Source organism: Mustelus asterias, chromosome 9 (genome assembly GCF_964213995.1).
Source record: "Mustelus asterias chromosome 9, sMusAst1.hap1.1, whole genome shotgun sequence".
Lineage (NCBI taxonomy): Eukaryota > Metazoa > Chordata > Chondrichthyes > Carcharhiniformes > Triakidae > Mustelus > Mustelus asterias.
In genome coordinates, this window is record NC_135809.1 from 38328682 (window position 1) to 38354674 (window position 25993).

The following is a 25993-nucleotide window of genomic DNA, read 5'->3' on the forward strand; positions in this document are numbered from 1 at the left end:
CGCTAATCCCTCTAACCTACGCATCTCAGGACTCTAAGGGGCAATTTTTAGCATGGCCAATCAACCTAACTCGCACATCAATCCCTCTTCGGTATCTAAATCAGTTACAGTCAATTCCAAAAATACTTTATTTCCAATCTTACTTGTTTCTGGTAAAGAGAAGGCCATACATCTTAGCTAAAGAAGTGACCTGAGTCTACATCGTCACCCTGTTCTCCTATTGTTCATATGGTTCCAATTCCAAAAAGACTGGTGGGGAATCATAGTTTCTGATCTTGCAATGTGACTCAGCCATTTCACCTCAAAAGCCACTGGGAGCTTTACTTTAGTCAGAAACAGGGATTGCTTCCGGTTTTCTTCAACTTCCCACCTCAAGATATGGAGGTCAATCCCCTGTTTACATGTTAAACAGGTGAATACCCATTTCCCTAATTAGGCAGCAGAAGACATTTTGACGATTCACAACAGTTTTGTGATACTTTGGTTCAATACATACACTGGCTTTCACTCTATGCTCTGGATCCTCTCCCTCTCCAGAAGCAGCTCTTAAATACAACCTTCAATGAGCATCACTTGCTCTCAATTCAAGGTGTTTCTTCCCTCAGTCCACATTTGAAAAAATGATCCATTTAGAGATATATACCATTTTTTAAATCCATCTATGGCATCTTTTTTTCTGATGTGGAGATGCCAGCGTTGGACTGGGGTGAACACAGTAAGAGTTTTACCAACACCAGGTTAAAGTCCAACAGGTTTATTTGGTAGCAAATACCATTAGCTTTCGGAGCGCTGCTCCTTCGTCAGATGGAGGAAAAGGATGTCCCGAGGCATGGTACATTGGGGAAACCATGCAGACGCTACGACAACGGATGAATGAACACCGCTCGACAATCACCAGGCAAGACTGTTCTCTTCCTGTGGGGGAGCACTTCAGCAGTCACAGGCATTCAGCTTCTGATCTTCAGGTAAGTGTTCTCCAAAGCGGCCTTCACGACACACGACAGCGCAGAGTCGCTGAACAGAAACTGACAGCCAAGTTCCACACACGAGGACGGCCTAATCCGAGATGTTGGATTTATGTCACATTATCAGTAACCTCTCCAGCTTGCCTCCTGGACTTGCAGGCTATCCTGTCTGGAGACAATACACATCTCTTGAACCTGTGCTTAATGCTCCCTCCACCCACATTGTCTGTATCTTTAAGATCTGATTGGTTGTAGGGATTCGCATTCTAATCAGTATTCTGTAACTTGATTTTGTGTCTCTGTGCACTGTTTGAGAGCACATTTCCACTCCATCTGACGAAGGAGCAGCGCTCCGAAAGCTAATGGTATTTGCTACCAAATAAACCTGTTGGACTTTAACCTGGTGTTGTTAAAACTCTTACTGTATCTTTTCTTCTCACAGGCCTTGATTCTAGCAACATTTTTCTCTGCAGATACACAGTTCAGTTTCTCACTCAAGGAGCTTCTGAAATGACTAGATTCTCAATTACTACTTTCAACACTTAATTATCCTAATGGATACTATTCAGGCAGTATGGAGATAGGGCAAGACTCGAGATAAGTTGGTGTATGTCTGCTATCATAATGGCAGGAGAGAGAGCCGGGTTGGGGGAGGGGGTCCATCTTAGCACATTCACTACATTCCGTAGTGCATCTAGATGCTTTGTGGCTCGTTAAAACTGCTTTGCAAGCTTTACTTCTTCCTCCTCTCATATACTCTATGTTAGAGCATACTCTATCCATGGCACTCACAAAATGCTCTAAATTCAGGAAGAAACAAACAGTGTTACAGTCTTCACTTTTATGATTCTACGGATAACACTGAAATTCATTTCTCCTAGTATTCTCTCACAAAAGGTTGACAAAGATTATGATAAAGGCTATGACCATGAAGGATTTAGTTTTATTTTTGCACACTGTGTTAAAACATTTTTTTAAATCCCCATGCTTCTTTACACATTGATTGACAGGGGAATAAATATGGTTAATTTATCACACTATCAATACACTCTCTCCTTTTGTTCAGAGATAGTTATTGATTGTTCACCCGTAAGTCTTCGATGCCTCAAAATGATGTGTAGCCTGTTCTGTTAGCTTACCAACCTAGATAATAAAAACTTACGTCCTTTGCTTTTTTCCCCCCAAATAGTTTGAGGTTGATCAGATTGTTCCAGTTTAACAAAGTCTATGTTATTTATCCCTCCTTGTGGTTGTGTCCCGAAGTTGGTCAGGGAAGTAGAGTGTCTCATGTATCAGGGTTTGGACGGCACTACTGTTATTTATATCTGAAATACATAAGAGACAGGAGAATTAAATAATTTCTGATATAATTTCTTTAATTTGCTTCTCATACTGTCTCAGAAAGACAGCCAGTTCAAAATGACAATGATCAAAGAACAAAGCATCTTGCAATTTTTTTGTCATATAATTCCAGGCTGCTAGATTAAAATCTGATATCAACATAAACCCACCCAACACTGTAAATCCATAAACAGGTTTCTGGAACCAACATTCAAGGAAGCAAAAATTGTCCAATGATTAGCCCCAACATCTTCCATGTTCCCCCAAAATTAATTAATCACTGGGAATTTGACAGGATAGATGCCTATCAAATTGGAATTTGCATAATCCTGTGCATTCTTTGGATAAAGGCACATGGAAGACAGGTACTAAGGGAATGAACAAAGTGATTAGTTGACCTTTGTAAACAATGTGGTATGCTTTGATTTCTAAATTTGGTTTGGAATGTTTATTTTGCGTGGGCTTTTATTTTGCATTATAGCCATATACAGAGGACAATACAGAAGAAAAACAAGTTGTAGGATAGTTGAGAAATGGGGAATGGGATGATGTTCACTGGTATCTCAGTCGGATGAGTTGCTCATGGACAACCTGGCCAGAAAGAGGTTGCCTCTTCCCCTCCTCTTCAGTTTCTCATCCCACAGATGGTGGACCATGTATTTTGATATCTAGTCTGTCATGTACTTCCAGAGTCCTCCAGAACACTGAAAGCATTATTTCAGCACCCAAATTTTTCATTTCATGTAGCAGCATGGCTTTCATTGAATGCATGTTGCAGACATGTGCCCGAGCTGTGCAATGGAGTCATCATGCATATCATCAGCAGATTGCGCAGTAGCCCCACTTTGGCTTGTTGTGGTAGCTCAAATATGGATGGTACAGCAATTTGTTACAAATGAAGGCATGATGACTGTTGGCAGGATACTTGGCACTGACCTGTAAGATTCACTGAGTATTTTTGCACACTACCTGGACATTGAAAGAGTAGAATCCCTTCCAATCGCAGTAAAGTGATGTGTCTGTAGTCAAAGGCATTGTGTACCATGCTGATGCCTGCAATCTTCGCCAAGCTACATGATTGCTCCATCTGCTGCTCTCTGCCAAGAATGAATGAAATGTAGATAGCTCTCTTTTCAGAGAGAGGGTCAAGGATATCCCTTATGCAACTGTGACAGCAAACTGTTAGATGTTGCAAATATTTCCAGCTCCACCTCGTAACAAGCTCAACATGTAAAAATTCATTGCCATGATCATCTTCATTAACAATGCAGTCCTCACCCTACTGTGCAGTCACAGTTGTGACTACAGTGCTTGGCATACTTCAATGAGGATGTCCTTAATGAAGCACAGTCATTTCACACACAACGTTCCTTGCTGAGGTTCAAGTAGAAGAATTGCTTTCGAGAAGTGCTTTCAAAGCACCTTGGGTAGATGTGGTCTCCTGCTGAGACCCCTTCTTCCACTCCTCCTTCTTCCAGAGGTTTGTCCTGTTCTGTGCTGCGTGTGCTCATTCTTTGAGTCATGCCTTATTCCAAGGGGAATATCTACTACTGTATGCATTTCTGGGAGCAACTGGTTAGTGCAGAAGCCTTGATATAAGAACCAAGTCTTACAGCATCTGCCAAATCACTCCTTATAGACTTTACCAACTTTAAGGAACTTTAGAAACCACAAAACACTTAAATTGTAGCAACGGCCTGTATAAATCAATCAACAACATAGACATAGACATAGAACAACTAATATGAAAGTAGTTGGTGATCCCCTGAAATGGTCCTGGTTGAAATCCTGCCCGAGTGTTCAGTCATGTGTGATTAGCAGAGGGTGTAAACTGGAGTTTCAAAAAGGCAGCACTGACATGAAATTGGCATTATACACTAATTGTCATCATGATCTGCCTACTCTGCATACCTCTGGCTCTCACCAATATGGTATCCAGTGCAACTCTCACCAAAATTGAGTGTGCATGCTTCAGATGCTGATTTAGACCTCAAAAAGGGGGCACTGCACATCCAAATTTTGCACCTTAAAAGTTGTTTCTTTTTGCGCTTTATGAAGCGACTCTTAATTAATTCCTGCTTTCATGCTACTTTCTTCAAAATGAGAGGAAGATTATCTGAGCATGTACAACTAGTTATGCCTCTCTTGCATCAAGCCGTTTTTTTGGAAAATTTCACCTTTTCAATGTCAATTGGTGGAAGAAAATGGGCCTGTAATTTTCCAATAAATTGTCCCACAGAATTTGAGGTTTTGCCAGTAGTGCAGAGTCTGCTCATCTCTAAGATAAATGATGCCATCTAACGACCAACCTTAGGCCCAATTGGGCTTGGTTATCTTGGTTCCCTCTAACAGTGGTTACTACCTTAATATTAACCTCACTGGGCCATTCCCATAACTGACACCCTAATTTGACCCTTAGCTTCAGTCCCCTGAAAAAGTAATAAGTTCTCCAATTAGCAGGATGAATCCTATCTCTGCAGGTAAAAACGTTCTGGCAATGGTAAAACTTGCAATAAGTTTGTCAAGTGCTTTTAAAGCATCTTACAACAACAACGTACAAACTACGAATCAAGTTCTGGTCAAGCCCATTCCTTGCCTGAAAACAAGTTACCTATACCTAGGTTTTTCTATTCATTTCTCCTTGTCATTCTTAATCCGCAGCCTGCTCAATCTTCAATAAGACTACTTATGGCCAGAGATACCTTTCAATGCTTTCCAAAGACTTTCTGAATTTTTGTCCCTCTATTGTGACGTTCCCTTTTAAATATCCCCATCTGCTGCGTCCAGTTTGGTTTCCTCACATGATGTGGGATATTGAGAGAGTAGAAAAGACACAGAAGAGGGTCACAAGATTAATACCTAGTTCACAACAACTGACCAAGATAGGCTCAAGACTTGGGTCTGCATACTTAAGAAAAGCATAGACTGAGGGACGATGGGACTGAGGTTTATGAAATATTTTGATATTGGTTAGAATGGACCAGGAGTCAGGTTTAAGATGAGTAAGGAAAGAACTAGTTTGGACATCAGGGGCGGGATTTTATGGCCTCACTCGAGTGAGACCGGAAATTCCCGCCTGAGGTCAATGGACATTTCCATTGTCCACCCTTCGCCGGGGCGGTAAAATTCCGATGCAGGTGTTTCATCCTTTTTTGGACAATAGTGGTCCTATGGAACAGGTTACTGGCCCTAGATTGAACACTGCAACACTGTATTCCTTGGAGACCAAGAGTTCTCAGATTATGCCTCCCCTGGTGAAGCTGGAAAACAGAGATGGATGGAATGAATGAGGTGCTATACCATCTACTTGAACAACAGAAGAAACATTGATACCTTATACGGGGAATTTGCTTTTTATCTGTTCATGGGACATGCAGTGGCTAGGCCAGCATTTATTGCCCAGCCCTAACTGCCCCTGAGAAGGTTGTGGTGAGCTGCCTTCTTGAACTGCTGTATCCATGTGTTGTAGGAACACCCACAGTGCTGTTAGGAAGGGAGTTCCAGGATTGTGGCCTAGTGAGGGTTAAGGAAGGTAATATTTTTCCAAGTGATGATGGTGTGCGACTTGGGAGAGGAACTTGCAGGTGATGATGTTTCCATGTATCTGCTGCCCTTGTCCTTCTAGGTGGTAGAGATCATGGGTTTGGAAGATGCTGTTGAAGGAGCCTTGGTGAGTTGCTGCAGTTCATCTTAAGATGGTACACATTGCTGCCACCGTGCTTCAGTTGTGAAGAGAATGAATGTTTATGGTACTGGATGGGGTGACAATCAAGTAGACTCTTTTGTCCTGGATCAGTATATCAAAGAAGCAGCTGGCTCTCTCTCTCTCCCTCCCTCCCTCTACAACCAGGGCTGAAGGAAGTCGCTAATCCCATGGAACAGATACTGCCCCAAGGACCTTGACCAGAGAGGACACAACAGGGTGAATGTTCCATTTGGAGCCTGCAGAATACTCAGCCCAGTGCCGTGTGGAGAGTTGCCTTGCATCTCTTGACAAAATCTGAGGTAATTTTGGGGGTTTAACAACCAAGAGTAAGAGGACCTGGATTGGCTTATTTCCGTGAAGTCCAAGGGGAAGTAATCTGTTTGTTATTAGCCACATGAGAACGTTTAGCATCGGTTGTGCCCTATTTAGATTTGCTGCATGTAATAAACATACTCTTACTATTCAAAATTTCAAACCTGTGTCGAATGTATTATTCATCATCCTTCGGGGTGGTTCATAAATATATGCCCAGACCTTTGACCATAAATGAGTGAGTTTGGTCGTGACCAGTGTGGTGACCCACTGTAATTACATGTTGTATGCCTGGACACACCCCTGCTGCACCTGACCCGAGACTCCTCCCTTTCCACCTGAACGAGGTATAAAGGTGACGGTTCCTCCCTCCCACCTCAGTCTGGGCCAGGCTAGCTACAAGGGTGTGTTCCAGTTCTTTGCGATTAAAAGCCTGTTATTTTCACTCACTCGCTGGAGTCCTCGTAAATTGATGGTGCATCAACCAGTAAGGCTGAACAATCCTCACATGATCAGAAACACCCTACATCTCTTGTTGGTTTCCTCACCGCCTGCTGAAGACCCAGTCGAGCAGCTATATCCTTTAAGACTCAGTTAGTCGTGGTGCTATCAAGTCACTCTTGGTGATGGACATTCTGAGCTTCCATACTTCCTCCAAGAGTTCAACATAGATGGGTACTGATTCATCAGCTGAGGGGGACGGTAGGGGTAATCAGCAGCAGATTTCATTGCCCATGTTTGACCTGACGCCATGAGACTTCATGGAGTCCAGAATTGATGTTGAAGAATCTCAGGGCAACTCCCTCCCAGCTGTATACCACTGCGCCCTCACTCTGGTAGGTCTGTCCTGTTGACAGGACAAGACACACACAGCATTGGTGATAGTGTTCTCGGAGACATTGTCTGCAAGGTATGCTTTCATGAGTACGATTATGTCAGTCTTGGGGCAGCTCTTCCAATTTTTTGGCGCAAGGCAGCAGTTGTTCTGAAGAAGGACTGTCCAAAGGTTCAACAGATGTCCAGGTTTTAATTCAATGTAAAAATTAAAGCACAGTGTCCAGTTAACACATTAATGTCTGTTTCTCAAGACTGTTGAATGGGGAAGAGCCTCTTATCCACTACTGCACTCTAATGCATCTTAACACTTTCACAATGCTGGACAATTAAATAGTTGTTTTAGGGACAAAACCTTATAATGAATCACTGCATTAATAATATACTTATCATGTAGCATCTAATTATGACATTCAAAGTTGACAACATCTTTTAAATTTACTTCTCAAAAGGTTCCAGCTTCTACATCAGGTTCCCCCCAATGTTCACAAACTGACTGGCCTGGTGTGCTTTGCACCGCCATCAGGAACCCATCAACCTTGCTTCAGATCTTAAACTCAGGGAAATTCAAAATTGAGGCAGCTACTTAAAAGACCGAACCTGATGCGACGTCGGATTGCAACCTGCCATGTTTCCCATCGCGGTCAAAATTGCAACCCGTAGGAATGGACTGGGAAATTTAAAATTTACAAAAGTTTCGTTTTCACCTGCCAAGCACAGGTTTGCTCAGCGTCAGCATGGCAAAATCTGGCCCTTGAAACTCACCTAATGGTCTAAATGTTCTGGTCCCAACAGCTGCGGGAATCATCACGGTGGGACAGAGAATTCAACGGATAAGTAAAAGGTCCATTGACCTCGGATGAGTATTTCTGATCTTAGGGCAGGTGGGACTGGAAAACCTCACCCAATGTATTTACGTTTACTCAGTATTCTTCAAAATGCAGAGTTAAATTCATGTTATATTTAGTACAAGACTGGAATTTAATTCTGTAGTTGGTTAGTGGAAAATAATGCTGCCTAAATAATAAATTAAAATTGATTTACCCAATGAGATACAAATATGGGAAAGTTGGTGCTCACTTGAGAGAAACTGGCATTGGAATGACAAGCGTTCAATGCACCAAATACTGAAAACAAGATTGCATTTGATTTGACATTTTTTGGTAGGGACACAATTGATTAAATACATGCTTTCACATTAATTGGGCTACAAGCTGTGGACAACAATTCCAGATTAGAGTAAAAGGGCAGGTAATTTACTTAAAATAGAAAGCTGCACATCCTTTGCCTAAATGATTGTACCAGGAAAGGTCCTACAGTATTTCACTGTGAATTGACAGGAATACGCTATGGACAGTGTATTGAATACAAGCAGCTCACAACTTAATTATCTTTGAGGATGAAACGGCCGAGGTCTGAGCTTCATTACCTTCTTTAAGTACAACACAAATGGGTGAAGCAATCCACAAAAGTTTATTTATTAGTCACAAGTAGGCTTACATTAACACTGCAATGAAGTTGCTGTGAAAATCTCCTAAATCAAATATTGAATTAGCTTAAAGGTGTATTGTACACAACAGAATCATTGTATTCTTTTTAATGCAAGTTGCCGTAACTAATATAGTAATGTTGGACTGTCCTAGGAGCATTATGATTTTCGCTCTAAATAAGTGTAACGTTTAAGTTAGAATGGGCTGTGATAAGCCTCAGAGATAAACCTCAGAGCAAACTCCCCCACCCCATACCGCACCATGGCAATGGCTGTGACCGCACTCCCACCTCCACATACACACCCCTGGGTTGGGTGCTCAGTGGTACTCACCTTCTTGTTCCCTTTCATTACTGCTATGCCTGAGCCACACGTTTATAGAGCAGTAATGATTTGTGCCGGCGTGACATCTCGCCGGAGAGGCGGGAAGCATCTGGGGGGGTGGGGGAAGCAGCCGTGCCGAGCTTGCTAATGATACCAAAATCCAATCAAATTCATGCTGATAGGTTTCGCGCAGTAGCAGTTGGCACCATTCAAAATGGCCCGGGAAGACAGCAAACCATTACACGCCAGGCATGAATTGGATTTTTTTGCCTCGCACACTATTTTCCCAGCTCACCTTGCTGATCGATGGGCGTGGCGAGGTGGTAAGATTACACCTGCTATGTCTAAACAATTTGATGATACTTTTTCTGCATCACGTTGAGGTGGTTTTAACTTGATCATCAGTGTATTTTCTAAAGGAACATCAGATCAGAGCTTAGTTTGGCTGATCAAACATTTCGAAATGTTGTTCTTACTGAAAGTTTTAAGAGTTATTTTTCTCTTTCTCCCTCAAACACTATGTACACCAGCACTATAATTTAAAAGATTCTCAAGGGAAACAAACATGGGCACAGCTGGGTTCTCACTTAAAAGAGGTAAATGTCAGACAACAGATTTGTTCCCACAGTCAATATTTTTAGATAAGACTGCAATTTCTCACGTTATTGCAATTCTACCAATTTAGTAAAACCTCCAGAGACTGCCTGAAAACTTACATGCCCCTTTTATGACTCTGTACCAGCTCTTCCTTTTCATCGCCACCCTTACAAAATTCTTATGAACATTTTTGGCTGCTGCTAAAATTGTTTTGGCCTTTGAGAAAAAAAAACATGAGACAATTTTTCCTTCCTGACAGAGACTGTCTGCCAGTTGCCCATATCTGCAGAGAAAGGGCTGCAGATATGAAACCCCAGCATCAATGCATCAAGCTGCAAAGATGGGGGTGCTTAACGGGTTTCCCAGTGCAGATCGTCAGGTTATGGCTGGCCAAAATTGAGCCACCACAACTGATAGCAAGGTAAATGCTGGGGTTGAGGAGGTCCCAGGGTGATAGCAGCTCAAGTTACTCAGATTCAGCCTACAGAAGCATTCCTGCTGGCCTCCCACCACCCCTCCCCCCACCACCCAGGACCTCTCAAAATATAGGAGGGAATTCTCCCACCCCGCCACGCTAATTTTCTAGCACAGCAGTGTGGGAGAATCTCGTGGCTGGGCATGTGCAGGATTCGTGCATAAGTTCCCGCCGTGGGCGCATCTCTTTATTTAAATCCAATTTTAATGTAATTAGCAGGACCGGGACTGAAGTCTCCGGGCCCACTAGCATCTCCCACCCCGCATCTCTAGAGGCCATTGAGCCCCCCCTCGGGAGTTTGGGAGCAAGGGGGTGGTGCCCCTTGGCCAGTGCCAACCTGGCACTGCCCACCAGGCAATGCCAAGGGGGCAGGGCCTGAGGGGTGGAGCCAGAATGGGGCAATCGCTTGGGCGGGGGGGAACTGCTGCGCACTCTGCAACAGTGATCGGGGGGGGGGGAGGTGGGGGGAAGAGAAGAGGGGAGACCTGCACATTCGCAATTGCGCCCTCTGTTGCTATCAGCTGGCTTCTGGGTAATTTAAGCCTCGCCCACTCCCCCTACAAGCACAAAATGGTTTCCAGCATTTTTTCTTGCACTGAGCGCATAAGGTTCAGCTTTTGGACTCGCCGAAACAATGGATCCGAAACTCTTCCATTTTAACACTTGTTCTGAACTTATCGCCCCCTATAGCTTTAACTGGCCACTTTTTGTACCAGGGAGGTTGATTGGCAATCTTTAACATTTATTACTGTTAAAAGGGCATTTCTGTTGTTGATTATTAGGCTCACCTTTCTGTGAAGAGCTAAATGGCAATAATGTGCAACTGCCGCAATTTCAGGAAACTCATGGAGAGAATATCATTTACGCCAAGTTAACGGCAGAGTGGTACAAACTGTTCAGCAACTTGTGGAAATTTGCAATTCATGGGTATCTTTTCCTCATCACAAGTTACTGGCTGATTTTCACAATAATAATGGTGTGCTTTGATCAAATGCTGATTTTTTTTGTAAAATTCCAGCCCTTTGTGATTTGTTCAACTATGTTTCTGACTGGTAGCTTTTGTATTAAGGGATTTGAATAAATGTGTTCAATCTGAAGTCTTTGAAAAATGGCTGTCTGAATAAGGTCTATGAAAACAATATCAACCAGGCAGCTTCTGAAGTTGGGAAGGTAAGGATATAAATTAGCCAGCTTTAGTGCTGAGGTTGCGAATCATATTTTCTACTAAATAAGGGATGGGTAAAGATTAGTAAACACTGCAATCTTGATGTTTCTGATGTTGTTTCGATATTATTTTATTGTTCTAATCATTTTTGCCAATTCAAATCTGAAATAAAATCTTGTATCAGAATTATTCAGCTGCCTCTGGAAGAAATGAGGAAGCAGCTTAGAAGGAGCACATAAAAGGGTTCTCTTTTAATTATTCTAAGTACACTACAGCGCTGTTAACCTGAAATCAAAGCAAGTGAAGACATTCTCAAGGACGTAGGGATAACAATTCACCAATTAGGATAGTTTGGAACTGAGGAGAGTGGGGGAGAGGAGAGGTGATTTCTCAGAGAGTTGTATGGCTGGGAATTGTTATGGATTTAGGAAGAAATGAGTCCATAGAGTTAAACGCAAGAGTGATTGTTTTTTAATTTAAGGAATTGGAGGGTCAGAAGTACATGAGCAAGCAGAGGGTTAATGATGATTGTGAATTGGTGTGGGATAGAGTACGGCAACAGAGAGTTGTACACGCTTAAATTTATGGAGGTTACAGGGTAAGAGGCAAGGCAGGAGAGCAGTGGAATAGCCAACTCTGACAAAGGCACAAATAAGGATTTCAGAAGCAAAGAAGCCAATGCAGGGGCAGAGGTAGGTAATGTTACGGAGGTAGAAGTGGGCAGTCTGATAGAGAGGATATTGTGTTTGAAGTTCAACGTAGGTTGGAATAGGATACGGAAGTTGGTGCATGTTTAGTTGGGGGGGGGGGGGGAGGGGGGAGAGAGAGAGAGTGCAAAAGATACTATATAAATTCAAACTGATGCATAATCAATAACGGCAGTAATTAAATACTGGCACCATGTGATATTATTGTGACGTGACTTGCAAACAAGAAAGAAGAAGAAAGGCAGTAATTTTTGAAAGAAAGAATTGGCTGATTGTGAAACAACTCTTTTTGCGCTGATTTAATATGCTGTGCATATCAACAAAGCAATACAGTCCTTTCCACCATATCCAAAGGCTAACACAGAAATACTCACCCACAGATGTTCCTTGTAGTAGGTTCTGGAACTCATCCGTTTCCAACACCTTCAAGATATTGGTTGATTCCATTCTCTCCAGTTCCACCCTCCAGTACACATAGATTTTGTGATTGAAGCTAACGTACACCAGACAGGGACTATTCCGACCATTTTTGCATGCGTATATGCCTAGACACAGAAGAACAGGTGACAGTAGGCAGTTGAGAGTGAAAGCCTGTTAAGTCAAAGAAACTTGCTTCATTGTGCATGAGCAATCTTTCTCTTTCCATTCAGGCAGACTATTCCAAACTCAGTAAGATTTTGAACTACTGTCAATATGGGTTGATACAGTAAAAGGCAACTTCTGTCAGACATTTAGGATTTTACTAACAGCGAGTAGAATTTATATTTGCATGGCATCATTATAAAAAAAACTTACTAAATGATCAGAGAGGTAAATTTTGAGAAGGTTTTTGATGCCAAGGGTTCTTTGGAGGTAAACAGATAATGAAGATCTAAGGAAAGGTGAAGCACAAGTTAAGCTTCTCAAACTTGGCAAAATGGAAGAATGAAAAATGGCAAAAGTCCAAACTGGGCATCACACCTTAGGATGGAGGATAAAACAGAAAATGCTGGAAATACTGGCAGTATCTGTGGAGCGAGAGAAACGGTGTTAACATTTCAGGTCTTTGACTTTTATCCTGAAACAGTTAGATGAAAACACAGAACACAAGAACCTGTTTGAGGCCCACTTTGCAAAACTATTGCAGATGACTGCAGCAAGCACTATGGTCAGTTTCTTCAGGAATGGCAAGTTTGATTTATTTTTTACTTCCTTATCGTGAAGCTGGAAGTGTAGGACTGCTCCCCCAGCTCCACATTAAATCTGCAGATTACAGGCCAGAATTCACCTTCCCAATTGCCTCCCTCTCCCACCATCCCCATGGACTTTTATTATGACTAGAACATCAACTGCCACCTGGGACCAGAGAGTTTCCTCTGGGGCCACAACTGGCACCTAAAGCTCACCAATAATAAGTTAGCAGGGCTGGCAGACCCATTTACTGTGGCCCTGTCACTAGCTTCATTAGGGAGGAGTAGCAAATGCTGCACTGGGATTGCACTGCTAATTTGGTTCTGAAAACCGCTTACATTGCTAAAATTAGTACCAGTGATAAGTGGAGACAAGGAGATATTGGGTGAGAAATGGGTCATTGCTTATTTTGAGTGTACAATTTAGCAATGGGCTGCCAATTCTGGCTGCAAGCACATGATTTCCGAGATGCACCAGCTGTCGAATTGTACCTCATATAGGATACATCCATAGGATACATATTGTAAATCGTTTTTACCTTTCTGTATAGTAAAGTTTTGGCAGAATCCATTTTTTAATTTAAAGTTTAAAATGTTGGAGCACTCTCTCTCTTATTTACCTTCCACCTTAACCATTTGCTCATTTCAAGCTGGAAAGCTTGAGCTGTTAAGCTTCGAGAGCCTGGCTGCCAATCTTAATTGGACAGTAAACCTGTCTCAAGTCCAAATTAGGGGGTGCTCCTATGAAAATCACAAGGAGTGACTGTTTTCCCCAGGGGAGTGGGTTCAGCACCCAGAAACAGTTCCGACCTCTGATTCCTGCCCCCAGAGGAAAGTTCAATCCTAAATGTTGCAATACATGACAGTTCCCTGCTTTTCTCCTATAATTACTATTTAAACAAAAACTGCAACAAAAAAAGAATGCAGAAAACAGGAAGAGGAAGCTGAAGCTAAAGTCAGTTATATAAAGAGAGCAAATAAACTGCAGATACCAGAATCTGACACAAAAGCGAAGTGTTTTCAATAAATGGTCCGTACCTGAAATGTTAACTTATCTGTTCTCTCCACCGTTACTGAGTGGTTCTAGCAATTGTTAAAGTCAACAATGGATTGTTTCTAAAATTGGACTTGATATCCCTTTCACAGAAGTTTACAGGTTGAATTTTACGGCCTCAGCGGGGCCAGGATCGGAAAATGCAGCGAGCGATTCAAAATTCCATCGACTTTGGCAGGACCAGAAATCCCACCGACGGGAGGGGCATAAAATTCCATCCTATGCGTGAATTAACAGTTACTCGACACTTACCAGCACAAAATGCACTGACGTTCTCATCAAACTGAAATCGGACGACAGACCTATTTTGGTCAATGATATACGTTTGACCATCCCAAGCACAGGCCACTACTTCCTCTCGTCCATCACCCTGAAGAAAGTGCAGATGACAATTATGCGTATCTCAATATACACGCCACAAGCCAGCCATGCATGCCTACTTTCAATAACATCTGTATTGTATTAGTAATAACACCTTTATCACACTCAGTTCTGGATGGTTATTTCTTTACCTATACCAATATGGCAGTTAGCATGCTTCAAGCCAATAGCTGGCATGTTATTTCTGCCCATTATACTGAAGGCTTACAACCCTATTTAGCGCCATTGTATTTATTGAACTCAATCACTAACATTTATAGAAGCCTTGTCATTCTAACGGACAAGTTATATGAATAGATTCAGGAAATAGCTTGGCACTTTGTGATACTTTGATGATGAAAGAAAACAGTTTCGAAACAGGGTTATGCGAAACCTTCAGTGGCTACCATGGCAATACTCACTGTAACATCTAACTTTTCCAAGGCAAAGAGCTGATGATCCACTTGAACAGACCACAGGAGTTTGTCTGACCCATCCATCAGCTTTAGGGTACCTGTGCGAAGAGACAAGAGAGCTTTACTCAGTTTTATTGATTAACAGGACTCCAATTAGGTAATTATGAAACCTTTAAAAGAAAAAATCCAACCAAGAAACCTACAGGAGAAAAGGAAATATTCTCAAAACCTCAGAAATTAATATTTTTCTGTTAGCGCCAGATTGACATATACAAGTTTTCATTTTAATTTTTCCACAACTTTTGGTACAGTAATTAAGTTATTGCACCTTCATGATTTCACGACAAAGCATCCCTAAGGTTATCTAGTGATAGCTGTAACCAAACAGGAACAAATCAACTGTGTTACTTTACCTTTCCTCCCTTGTTAGATACGTTACTGCCGCAGCTTGGGAGTGGGTGCTGCCAATGCAAGAAGGCAAAGATAGAAACGCCCTCTGAAGTGATACAAAAGGTAAAAAAAAAGTGTTGCCACAGTAGCCAGACCATCAGTGTAAAGGGGGTACCACTCCACAGAATGCCACCCATGGCTCTGGGAGGCACGGTAGCACAGTGGTTAGCACTGCTGCTTCACAGCTCCAGGGACCTGCGTTCGATTCACGGCTTGGGTCACTGTCTGTGTGGAGTTTGCAGATTCTCCTCGTGTCTGCGTGGGTTTCCTCCGGGTGCTCCGGTTTCCTCCCACAGTCCAAAGATGTGCGGGTTAGGTTGATTGGCCATTCTAAAATTGCCCCTTAGTGTCCTGAGATGCGTAAGTTAGAGGGATTAGCGGGTAAATGTGTAGGGATATGGGGGTAGGGCCCGGGTGGGATTGTGGTCGGTGCAGACTCGATGGGCCAGATGGCCTCTTTCTGCACTGTAGGGTTTCTATGATTCTATATATGAGATTTAAAGGAAGACTTCTGGGCCCCAGCAGGAGGTCCGTCCACCACTGGGAAGATCCTGTTAGCGTCACAAGTTTGACTGCTTAATCAAACCCGGTTACCTGCCGCCACTGCCAAGCAGGTAGTTGGTGCCTGCATTCTAACGCACGATTCTCAAATTTTACTCCTGGAGTCGCTCCGAAGGGATTGGGAAAATTCTGTCTATAAACTCTATTTCTCTCTCCATAGATGGTATTTGGCCTTCTGAGTATTTCCAGCATTTCCTGTTTGTATTTTAGGATTCCAGATTCTTTATTCATTTAATTGGTACCAATATTTTTTATTTAATCATTGGCTTCAACAGCGTTTAAGTAATTGATTATCTCTGCTTTTTTCTAAACTTAACTTATGGGCTCTGGGACCATGCATTCAGTTCCACTGTTGTTTAATATAGCCATGTTGTTCCAAACCAATTGGCCAGCATTCACTGGATACTTGTGCCAAAAGAATCAATGTATTTATGATGGACAGTACCATTTGTAGTAAGTTATGGCATGAGTGACCCCTTTACTAGCGCCACTCAAAAACCTGCTGTGATCATCTAGAAAGCTCTGCAATAAAACCTGCCAAATAAATGAGAATTCCATGTTCTTAACTCCACTAGAATCAATGGCAATGTTCAATTTGGTTTGATCAATGTTGCAATATAGACCAAACCGAAACAACAATGGCAATCTGGCAGAAATGTGATTCGTTGCTGTAAAATTGATTTCCCTTAAACAAATATGACTTTTTATTGAGTGTTGTTGATTTATTTAGCTAATACAACAACACTTTTATGAACATACGGGCTGGCCAGAAAGTTTCTTTTTAAATGGAATTGAATTTTGGAAATTTATTTATTTGGATCAATTCGATGATCTGTAGTTCATTAACAGCATCAATCACTAATTTTCACATTGAGTATCAGTGCAAATACATCTGTCTTTTGGAATTCACTTAATAAATATACTTAATTCCACAACAAATTGAATAGTCATAGTGCATCTTGTTGAGGGAATAAATATAAAATTGGTCTATTTAAAGAATTATGATGACTATTAAAGACCACACCATGGCCTGGCCCTGCATTTCTACTACAGAACACAACTTTAAAATTCAAAATAGTAACTAACATTTGAAATGATTTTCAATTTGGAAGCGACCAATTGGTTCAAGTATCTACAGCGGCACATTATGCCTACATTAAACCTGGAAATAATGTTAGAAAATAAAATTAACAGATGTGTCAAATTCACAAAACAAAACTCACAATTCAATAATATACTTCTATAAACCAGAATAAAAAGTGGATGAATAATGTGATACTATTCAAGTGATCAAAATTGGAATAACAAGCATTTGTCAATGGTCATTCGTGGTACACTTTTAAATCATTACTGCCCTGGCTGAGGCCTATTCTAATGAGCTCTCCAATAAATTATGGCATAAATTCATCACTGGAGAATTGGAGCATCCAAAGGTCGAAAGGTGTTCAGAATCAAATGCACCAAATGCTGGACTCAATGTATTCTTCAACTCAAAAATACCACAGGAGCTTTGTGTAACATTAAAAATATCATATAATACACATTTTGTCCAAGGAACATGTTATAGGGATTGAAAATCCCCAATGTCGCTTCCAGAGAGAGGTTCCTTCATACTTCCTCCTCAGAAGGAAGTTCATTTCCTCCTTTTGTGTCTTTGGGCGGGATCTTGAGCTCGCATTCTCCATATGCGAAATCTCCGGCAGGAGTGCAAAATCCACTCATCATTGGTGACATAATCAGTGTGTAATGGGAGTGGATCTGACTTTAATAGATTTTAATAAATTTAAATATAGTTATCTAATCCCCTTGCCAAATTATCCTCCCTCACTAAATATTAATTCCTTGCCAACATGACATCTCAAAAGGTTTGGCCAAATGTAAACCTGTCAAGAGGATCCTTTCGGGGTAAGAGGAGGTGTGGGGAGGAAGGTGCATTGTCCCTGGGGGTGAGGGACGAAGCCAGGCAATGCCCTGGCACTTCCATGGGTAGGCCCTAGGGGAAGCCTCATTCTAATTGTGATTGTGGGGGGAGCACAAGGAGTAAGCAGGTGTTGAGGGAGGATGTAAATGCCAGCAATGATCATTGGGTTGGGGGACTTAAGCTTTGTGTTCCAATCGGGGTGCCCTTTAAAGATAACGCCCTGATTTCAGTACAGCTGGTCTTGCCGGCTCTCAGAATCCCTGACCTATCAGAATGATGGCGTAAACCACACTCTTTTTTTTTCAAGACTAAGAGGCTCAAAATTTGGAGAGAAAACGGGTCAGTGGAGCTGGAGAGCCTCATGCCAGTTTTCTCACCAGAACTGTTTATATTTATAAATATCAAACAGAATAAATAACAAATCTTTTTTTCAGGATTCTAGAAAGAATCATAGCAAGTTACAGAACAAGAGATCAATCGATTTGGTGTGCCTCTGCCAGCTCTTTGAAAGAGCTGTCCAACTTAATTTCACACTCCAGCTTTTACCCTGTCGTCGTCAAGTATATGCCCAACTGCCTTTTGACAGTTCCAATGGAACCTGATGCTACAAACCTTCAAATAATATGTTCCAGACCTCAGTGTGAGAAAAGAATCTAATTTCCCCGAAGGTTCAGCACGATTTTCTTTTTTTGTACTCGCTGCACCTACTTACAAAGCCAAGTTTCCCATATCATTTCTAAAACATCTTATCAACTTGTCTTGCTTTCTTTATCCTCCGGTTCTTGCACTTATTCCCTGCTCCCTCCTAAAAATGTACCACTTTGATTACAATGTCTTTCCATGTTGTTCCTTCCAACATGCATCCATCATTTCACACTTACCCGAATTAAATTCTATCCCTTTTCACTCGTATATGTCCTCCTGACTTTTGCTACATCCTGAATATTTTCTATGTCGCAAAATTTCGAATCATTTGCAAACTTCAAAATTAACTTCAATTTTATTCACACTCCTTGATGCCATAGTCAAATGCTGTTTTGATTCAAGGACTGTCTCATCACTGAAATTCAGCTCTTTTGTATTTGTCTGAACAAAGTCTGTAATGCGATTTGAAGCAGAGTGGCCCTGGCAGAATCCAAACTCAGCTTCGGTGAGCATATTATTGCTGAGTAAGTGCCACTTGACATTACTGCCAAGACGCCTTCCATTACTCTGCTAATAATTGAGAGTCTACTGATGGATAGAGTGATAACTGGCTGGATTGCATTTGTCCTGACTTCGTGGAGGGGGACGTGCTTGGGCAATTTTTCACATTTTGTCAGGTAGATGCCAAAGCTGTAGATGTAATGGAAGAGCTTGGCTAGGGGCGTAGCTAGGTTTGGAACATTCTTTCAGTACTATAACCAGAGTGGTGACAGGCCCAAGTTACCACTGTTCCTTTAATCCCATGTGTTTCTATTTTTCAAATAGATCATTCTCATGGTATTTTTATCAAATGTTTTTTGCAAGTCTGTCTGTAGGCCGACTGCACTTGCCTTCATCAAACCTCTCTGTTCTTTATCAAAGAATTCAATCAGTTCCTCAAATATGATTTGCCTTTGACAAGTTCATGATAACTATTCCTTATTAACCACATACATCTCCAAGTGAGAATTAATTTTGTCCTTGACAATGATTTCTCAGAATTTGCCCATCATTGACATTAGACTAACCGATACGCAGATGTATCTCTCTTCCTTGAGTAGCTTGGTTAAATTTGAACTCCTCCAGTCCTCTGGCAGCAAACTCACAATCAAGAGGACTAAAAGATTGTAGAACATAGAACATAGAACAGTACAGCACAGAACAGGCCCTTCGGCCCACAATGTTGTGCCGAGCTTTATCTGAAACCAAGATCAAGCTATCCCACTCCCTATCATCCTGGTGTGCTCCATGTGCCTATCCAATAACCGCTTAAATGTTCCTAAAGTGTCTGACTCCACTATCACTGCAGGCACTCCATTCCACACCCCAACCACTCTCTGCGTAAAGAACCTACCTCTGATATCCTTCCTGTATCTCCCACCACGAACCCTATAGTTATGCCCCCTTGTAATAGCTCCATCCACCCGAGGAAATAGTCTTTGAACGTTCACTCTATCTATCCCCTTCATCATTTTATAAACCTCTATTAAGTCTCCCCTCAGCCTCCTCCGCTCCAGAGAGAACAGCCCTAGCTCCCTCAACCTTTCCTCATAAGACCTACCCTCCAAACCAGGCAGCATCCTGGTAAATCTCCTCTGCACTCTTTCCAGCGCTTCCACATCCTTCTTATAGTGAGGTGACCAGAACTGCACACAATATTCCAAATGTGGTCTCACCAAGGTCCTGTACAGTTGCAGCATAACCCCACGGCTCTTAAACTCCAACCCCCTGTTAATAAAAGCTAACACACTATAGGCCTTCTTCACAGCTCTATCCACTTGAGTGGCAACCTTTAGAGATCTGTGGATATGGACCCCAAGGTCTCGCTGTTCCTCCACAGTCTTCACAGAGTCACAGAGTTTCTGCTTTCTCCAGCCTTGCTTCATTTAGCAAACTGGAATGCAGTCCATTTAGAAAACAGAAGTCTCTTAAATATTATAAAATCAAGCTAACTAAAACAAGAAACTTTTCCAAAATAAATTCAAACTAGGAATATACACAATGAGTAAGTAGCAACCTCAACACCAGTGGCCCCCCCATGGCTGTGCTCTCAGCCCCTTACTATACTCCTTATACATTTATGACTGTGTGGCCAAATTCCGCTCCAACTCCATTTTCAAGTTTGCTGATGACACCACCGTAGTGGGTCAGATCTCAAACGACGACAAGACGGAGTACAGGAAAGAGATAAAGAATCTGGTGAAATGGTGGGGCGACAATAATCTCTCCCTCAATATCAGTAAAACGAAGGCAATACTCATCAACTTCAGGAAGTGCAATGGAGGATATGCTCCTGTCTACATCAATGGGGATGAGCAGAAATGGTCGAGAGCTTCATGTTTCTAGGTGCCCAGATCACCAACTACCTGTCCTGGTCCCTCTACGCCGACACTATAGTTAAGAAAGCTTCTACTTTCTCAGTAGGGTAAGGAAATTCAGCATATCTGCAATGACTCTCACCAATCTTTATTGAAGCACCATAGAAAGAATCCTTTCCGGATGTGTCACAGCTTGGTATGGTTCCTGCTCTGACCAAGACCGCAAGAAACTACAAAGGGTTGTGAGCGTTACCCAGTCCATCACGCAAACCAGCCTCCCATTCATTGACTCTGTCTACACTTCCGGTTGCCTCGGCAAAGCAGCCAGCATAATCACACGCCCCAGACATACTCTCTTCACCTCTTCTATCGGCAAAAAGATACAAAAGTCTGAGATAATGTACCAACTGACTCAACAACAGCTTCCCTGCTGCTATCAGCCTTTTGAATGGACCTACCTTATATTGTTGATCTTTCTCTACATCCTAGCTATGACTATAACACTATATCCTGCACCCTCTTTTTTCCTTCTCCCCTATGTACTCTATATGAATGGTATGCTTTGTCTGTACAGCATGCAAGAAACAGTATTTTTCACTATATACCAATACCTGTGAAATAATAAAACAAATCAAATGATAGTAAGAATAATTTTTGGTTTTTAAATGTGGTAAAGTGGTTCCATTAATGATACTTTACTCAGCAGAATGAAGCTCTTAGTTATATGTTTGAAACAAATGTGCCTGTTCATTTGCTTCTTGACGTACATTATTATTGCTTTAAAATCCAGCTGCATTTGATTTACGATGAATTAGTTTTTAACGTTCTCAGAATTGAACTGTAATCAACCAGATTAGCAGCATCAACATTAGGTGCCAGATGTGTTCTGCTGGGATTCACTTGACTGACATAAAAAATGTAGGCAATAGAGGCTGTCATTTGGATTCTATAACAAAGGAATTCAAACACTGGACACATGTTGGGCGGCACGGTAGCACAGTGGTTAGCACTGCTGCTTCACAGCTCCAGGGTCCCAGGTTCGATTCCCGGCTCGGGTCACTGTCTGTGTGGAGTTTGTACATTCTCCTCGTGTCTGCGTGGGTTTCCTCCGGGTGCTCCGGTTTCCTCCCACAGTCCAAAGATGTGCGAGTTAGGTTGATTGGCCAGGTTAAAAATTGCCCCTTAGAGTCCAGAGATGCGTAGGTTAGAGGGATTAGCAGGTAAAATATGTGGGGGTAGGGCCTGGGTGGGATTGTGGTCGGTGCAGACTCGATGGGCCGAATGGCCTCCTTCTGCACTGTAGGGTTTCTATGATTTCTATGATGTGACAAGAATGGAAGTAATCACAGATTTGTCTGGGTATCGTCAGAGTGAGGTCAGAACATCACATTCAAATAACCTGTAAGGTGTCCATGTCCTTTCATTTTCATTGCTTGGACCATGTCTAATACATAGCAGCAATTATGAGACATAAAATGGGATGTATTCCAGTTTCAGCATTGTCCATCATCTGGATAATCATACAACAATCCTTTCTTCTATAAAAGAGAGTGATACGTCATCACCCTCTCTGTAATTACTGTTCCATCGGCTCCTGACTACAAAAAGCGGTAATTGAACTAATTGAGACACTTAAATTGAGCAATTAATTGCAGTCCACAACATTAATGTTCATATAAAAGAAGAGTGCTGTGTGAAGCCAGGAAACGCACAACCAAGTAGCTCATTGAAGTCAAGGAGGATGACAAAATAAACTTGCAGCCTGCTGTGTCATCCAAGAAAGGAGCTTGCCCCTGCTGCTCTGACAGTCTTAATTATCCAACAGCTACACAAACAGACTTTGGATGACAGGCAAAGGAAAAAAGGCCTTTTTTAAAAAGTTAAAAATATACCAGTAATTAGCCACAACTACACACAAAAAAGCTCTTCACGACTTCAAGGTTGCTTGAATTGAAATAAATAAGTTGGAACAATTCTTCCTTATAATTTGCTAAATTATAAAGAAAAGTAAAACTGAATCATTAAAATAATTTTCTACAGGTCTTTAAAAAAAATACATCCAAACTTTCAGCTTTTTTGCCAAAGAGTATACTAATCTTACAAATACTCACATTTGCATGAGTCCAGAATTTGCACCATTGTAGATGCTATCAAAATTCCCAATCCAATGTTCTCTCTCAGAAATTCAAAATTTTCCTAGAATTTCTTCAATTACTGATATCAGGTTTTAATAATTCTTCTGTGTTGCAAGAACGCTTCTGAATAATGTATTATGCACACCTATGCTGTCTGAAGTTTAGGTGCTAATATGAGATTTTTCAGATCTGTCCCTGTCCCTTTTCCCCATTATTCACTGGTTGTACTCCATCAGCAGGTGATTATGAAGGAATGAGATATATACCACCTTACAGTCCTGTAATGTTAATTTTTACCACATAGTGCTTCTGAATATTAAACATTTAGACCTAATATTAGATAATACAAAATTTGTATCCTGGAAAAAAGCCTTCCAGTTTCTACATAGGTTACAATCTATGTTCAAATATAAATTACAGTGGCAGCCGGCCACTGTGTCAGCAGTTGGAATGGATACACAGACAGCCTTCAGAAGCATAATGGACCATGCAGGTTCTTTCTCCTTAGGCCAATATCAGTGTTTGCTTATGGATGGCCACCTGGAAATGGCATCCTTCCCAGTTATAGAGGTGAGCTCTGTCCCTTGTTGCAGAATTATTGGGTTGATTTTAAAATTTCCCAACTGATGAATATCTTGAACATCACTGGGTGGGTAAACATTTGTTGAGACATGATCATGAAAACCCAGTGGCACTTGGAAGAAAACTGGACCTGCCAAATGAAGACACAGAGGGCCCGATTTTACCAATCGGAGCCCAAGGGCGGGATCCGGGCGTAATACGGATCTGAGCCCGGAATCCTCTTTGCAGCGGGCCCATACACATTTTGCCAGCTCCGGCCCGATGCGCGCTGTCGGCGGTGCTTAGCGCAGGCGGACCGATCTGAGTTGTGAACTGTGCATGCGCAGTTCAAAAAAATCCGAAGCAGCGTGCCCGTGTGCGAAATACAAAACAGCAGAGAGAGCAGAGAGGGGGGGGGACGGATGGACTTGGGAGAATCTTGCAAACTGCAAATAATGCAGCATCCTCTTTGCGCTGCCTAATTATCTATGGGAAAGGTAATTAAACTACAGTGTCCTAGTGAGCAAGTAGTGACCTGTATAATACATTTGTGATCTGTAACTGGATTGTTGATGCTCAAATGTTCAGAGGACTAAAAACCTGACAGTCAAAAATCTGGGATAATATTCCAGAACATGGATGGGGGGATATACATTTTGAAATATTATCCCAGATTTTGACTGTCAGGTTTTTAGTCCCTGCGATTATAACTTTGACATTATCTTCCAAAGGGGATTCCCCTAATTCTGTGCAATGTTCAGATGAAAACAAGATGACAGAAAGGATCCAAGGCTGCTCCAGAGGCAGAGTAGCTGCACCCAACGTTGCCCATGCAAGTCACATTCATAAGTAGGGGCACATCTGCCATGGAATGTGAGAGAAGAGTTGCCAATACAAACTTCTTTTCACTATGGTTGGTTTCCCAGATGTAGTAATCTCCTTGAATCTTATTTCCAACCAAGTTCCACCACGGGGACAATTCTGCCAAGTTCACCACAGAACTCTGAACATTTGAGCATCAACAATCCAGTTACAGACACCCCATGCCCCCCGCAGTATACAGTCACAGCCCCCCCATGCCCCGCCAGCCACATGCTGCACACAGTCACAGCACCCCCATGCCCCCCAGTCCCCCCAGCCACATGCAGCACACAGTCACAGCCCCTGGTAACATTGGAAGGCTGCAGCAGTGCTATCTGCACTGTGTGCACATCTTCAGCCTGAAGTGAGCTGCAGTGCTAGGATCCAGCTGCACTGCAGGACCCTGCACTGCAGGACCCGAAGTCCGTGCTGCCATACGGACATCAGAGTTCATGCACAGCAACAGCCCCCCCTCCCCCCCCACACACTCGCAGAGACACCACGGACCCGGGACAGAGGAATGGCCATGACTCAAGACACACGTAAGTACCGGGGAGCCTCCGAACGCAATGCGTCTACCTCCTCGCCAACCCTCACTGAGGAAGCGCCGGCTTCAGACTTTTATTTACCAGGTCGTTAAAAACGCGGACGCAGATTGGGCCGCACGGTGGTAAAGTGGGATTTGGTGGTAGAGTTGGGCGTGCACTTCATTAAGTCGATTTCGCACCTGAAAATTGGCGCACAGCTTTGGTAAAATTGGGCCCAGAGAGTGTGCTGGTGCTAATTGTAATGTCCTAACCATGTTAGGGGCTGTGGGTTTTAAATGTAAAGAAAAGATGTGGTTTACACACACACATTCAAACTAACACACAACATATTGAAAGATATGGGATGAGATTCTCCGGCCTCCCAGCCGCGTGTTTTCCGCTGGCGGGAGGTGGCACGGTATTTGTTAGGGGTGGGATTCTCTGGTGCCGCTGCTGTCAATGGGAATTTCCATTGACGTCACCCCACACTGGCGGGAAACCCACGGGCGGGGGTGCGCTGCTGGCGGGACCAGAGAATCCCACCAGTGTGAACAGCCGGAGAATTCTGGCCCAGTTCTCTACACAAAGTACAAACTGAAACTTAAAGCAGGAGCCTATGCAACACCCCAAATGACATCATCATCAAATCATGTGGTCAGCTCTTAAAGTAATCATACAACGACTTAAATATACAACATGCTTCCCCCTTTACTTCTGTGGTCATTACAACAAATTACTATGCTGCTATACATAGTATCAATAATACTCTATAGACACAGTACTATGCATCATTAATCACTATACACAGTCAATAAGAAAGTCAATCAGAAGGACTATTCCTCTTTGGTTGTATGTGACATTCTGGAATTTGGCTGTCCTTGACCCTAGAAGTATGATTAGGAACTTCAGTAGACATTTACTCTCTTGGAACTAATCCTGTTTTATTCTCACTCAGTATAGCAGCAGGGACACAATCATCAGGCCACTCAGATTCAACTAAGTCTGTTGCAGCAGTATTCACAACACTAGGGACTAAAGTAGTTGGTACTTCTGGAGATGAT

General features: G+C 42.3%; 1 protein-coding gene across 2 annotated transcripts in view; it reads right to left on the reverse strand.

Annotated features, from left to right (window-relative positions):
* Positions 1–25993, reverse strand: part of itfg2 (integrin alpha FG-GAP repeat containing 2) — an 83082-nt gene that overhangs the window by 19483 nt on the left and 37606 nt on the right. The window contains exons 9-12 of one of the 2 annotated variants that reach the window (XR_013498734.1): positions 14921–15012; positions 14391–14508; positions 12290–12460; positions 2128–2290 (exon numbers count right to left, since the gene is read on the reverse strand). Coding sequence is in view for 1 of the 2 variants with exons in the window: in XM_078220013.1 (XP_078076139.1) it covers positions 2196–2290; positions 12290–12460; positions 14391–14508; positions 14921–15012 (476 nt within the window). In the remaining variant the exon portion in view is untranslated. Of the gene's footprint in view, positions 1–1888; positions 2291–12289; positions 12461–14390; positions 14509–14920; positions 15013–25993 lie in introns of those variants that run through there. The other variant, XM_078220013.1, reaches the window with a different exon arrangement.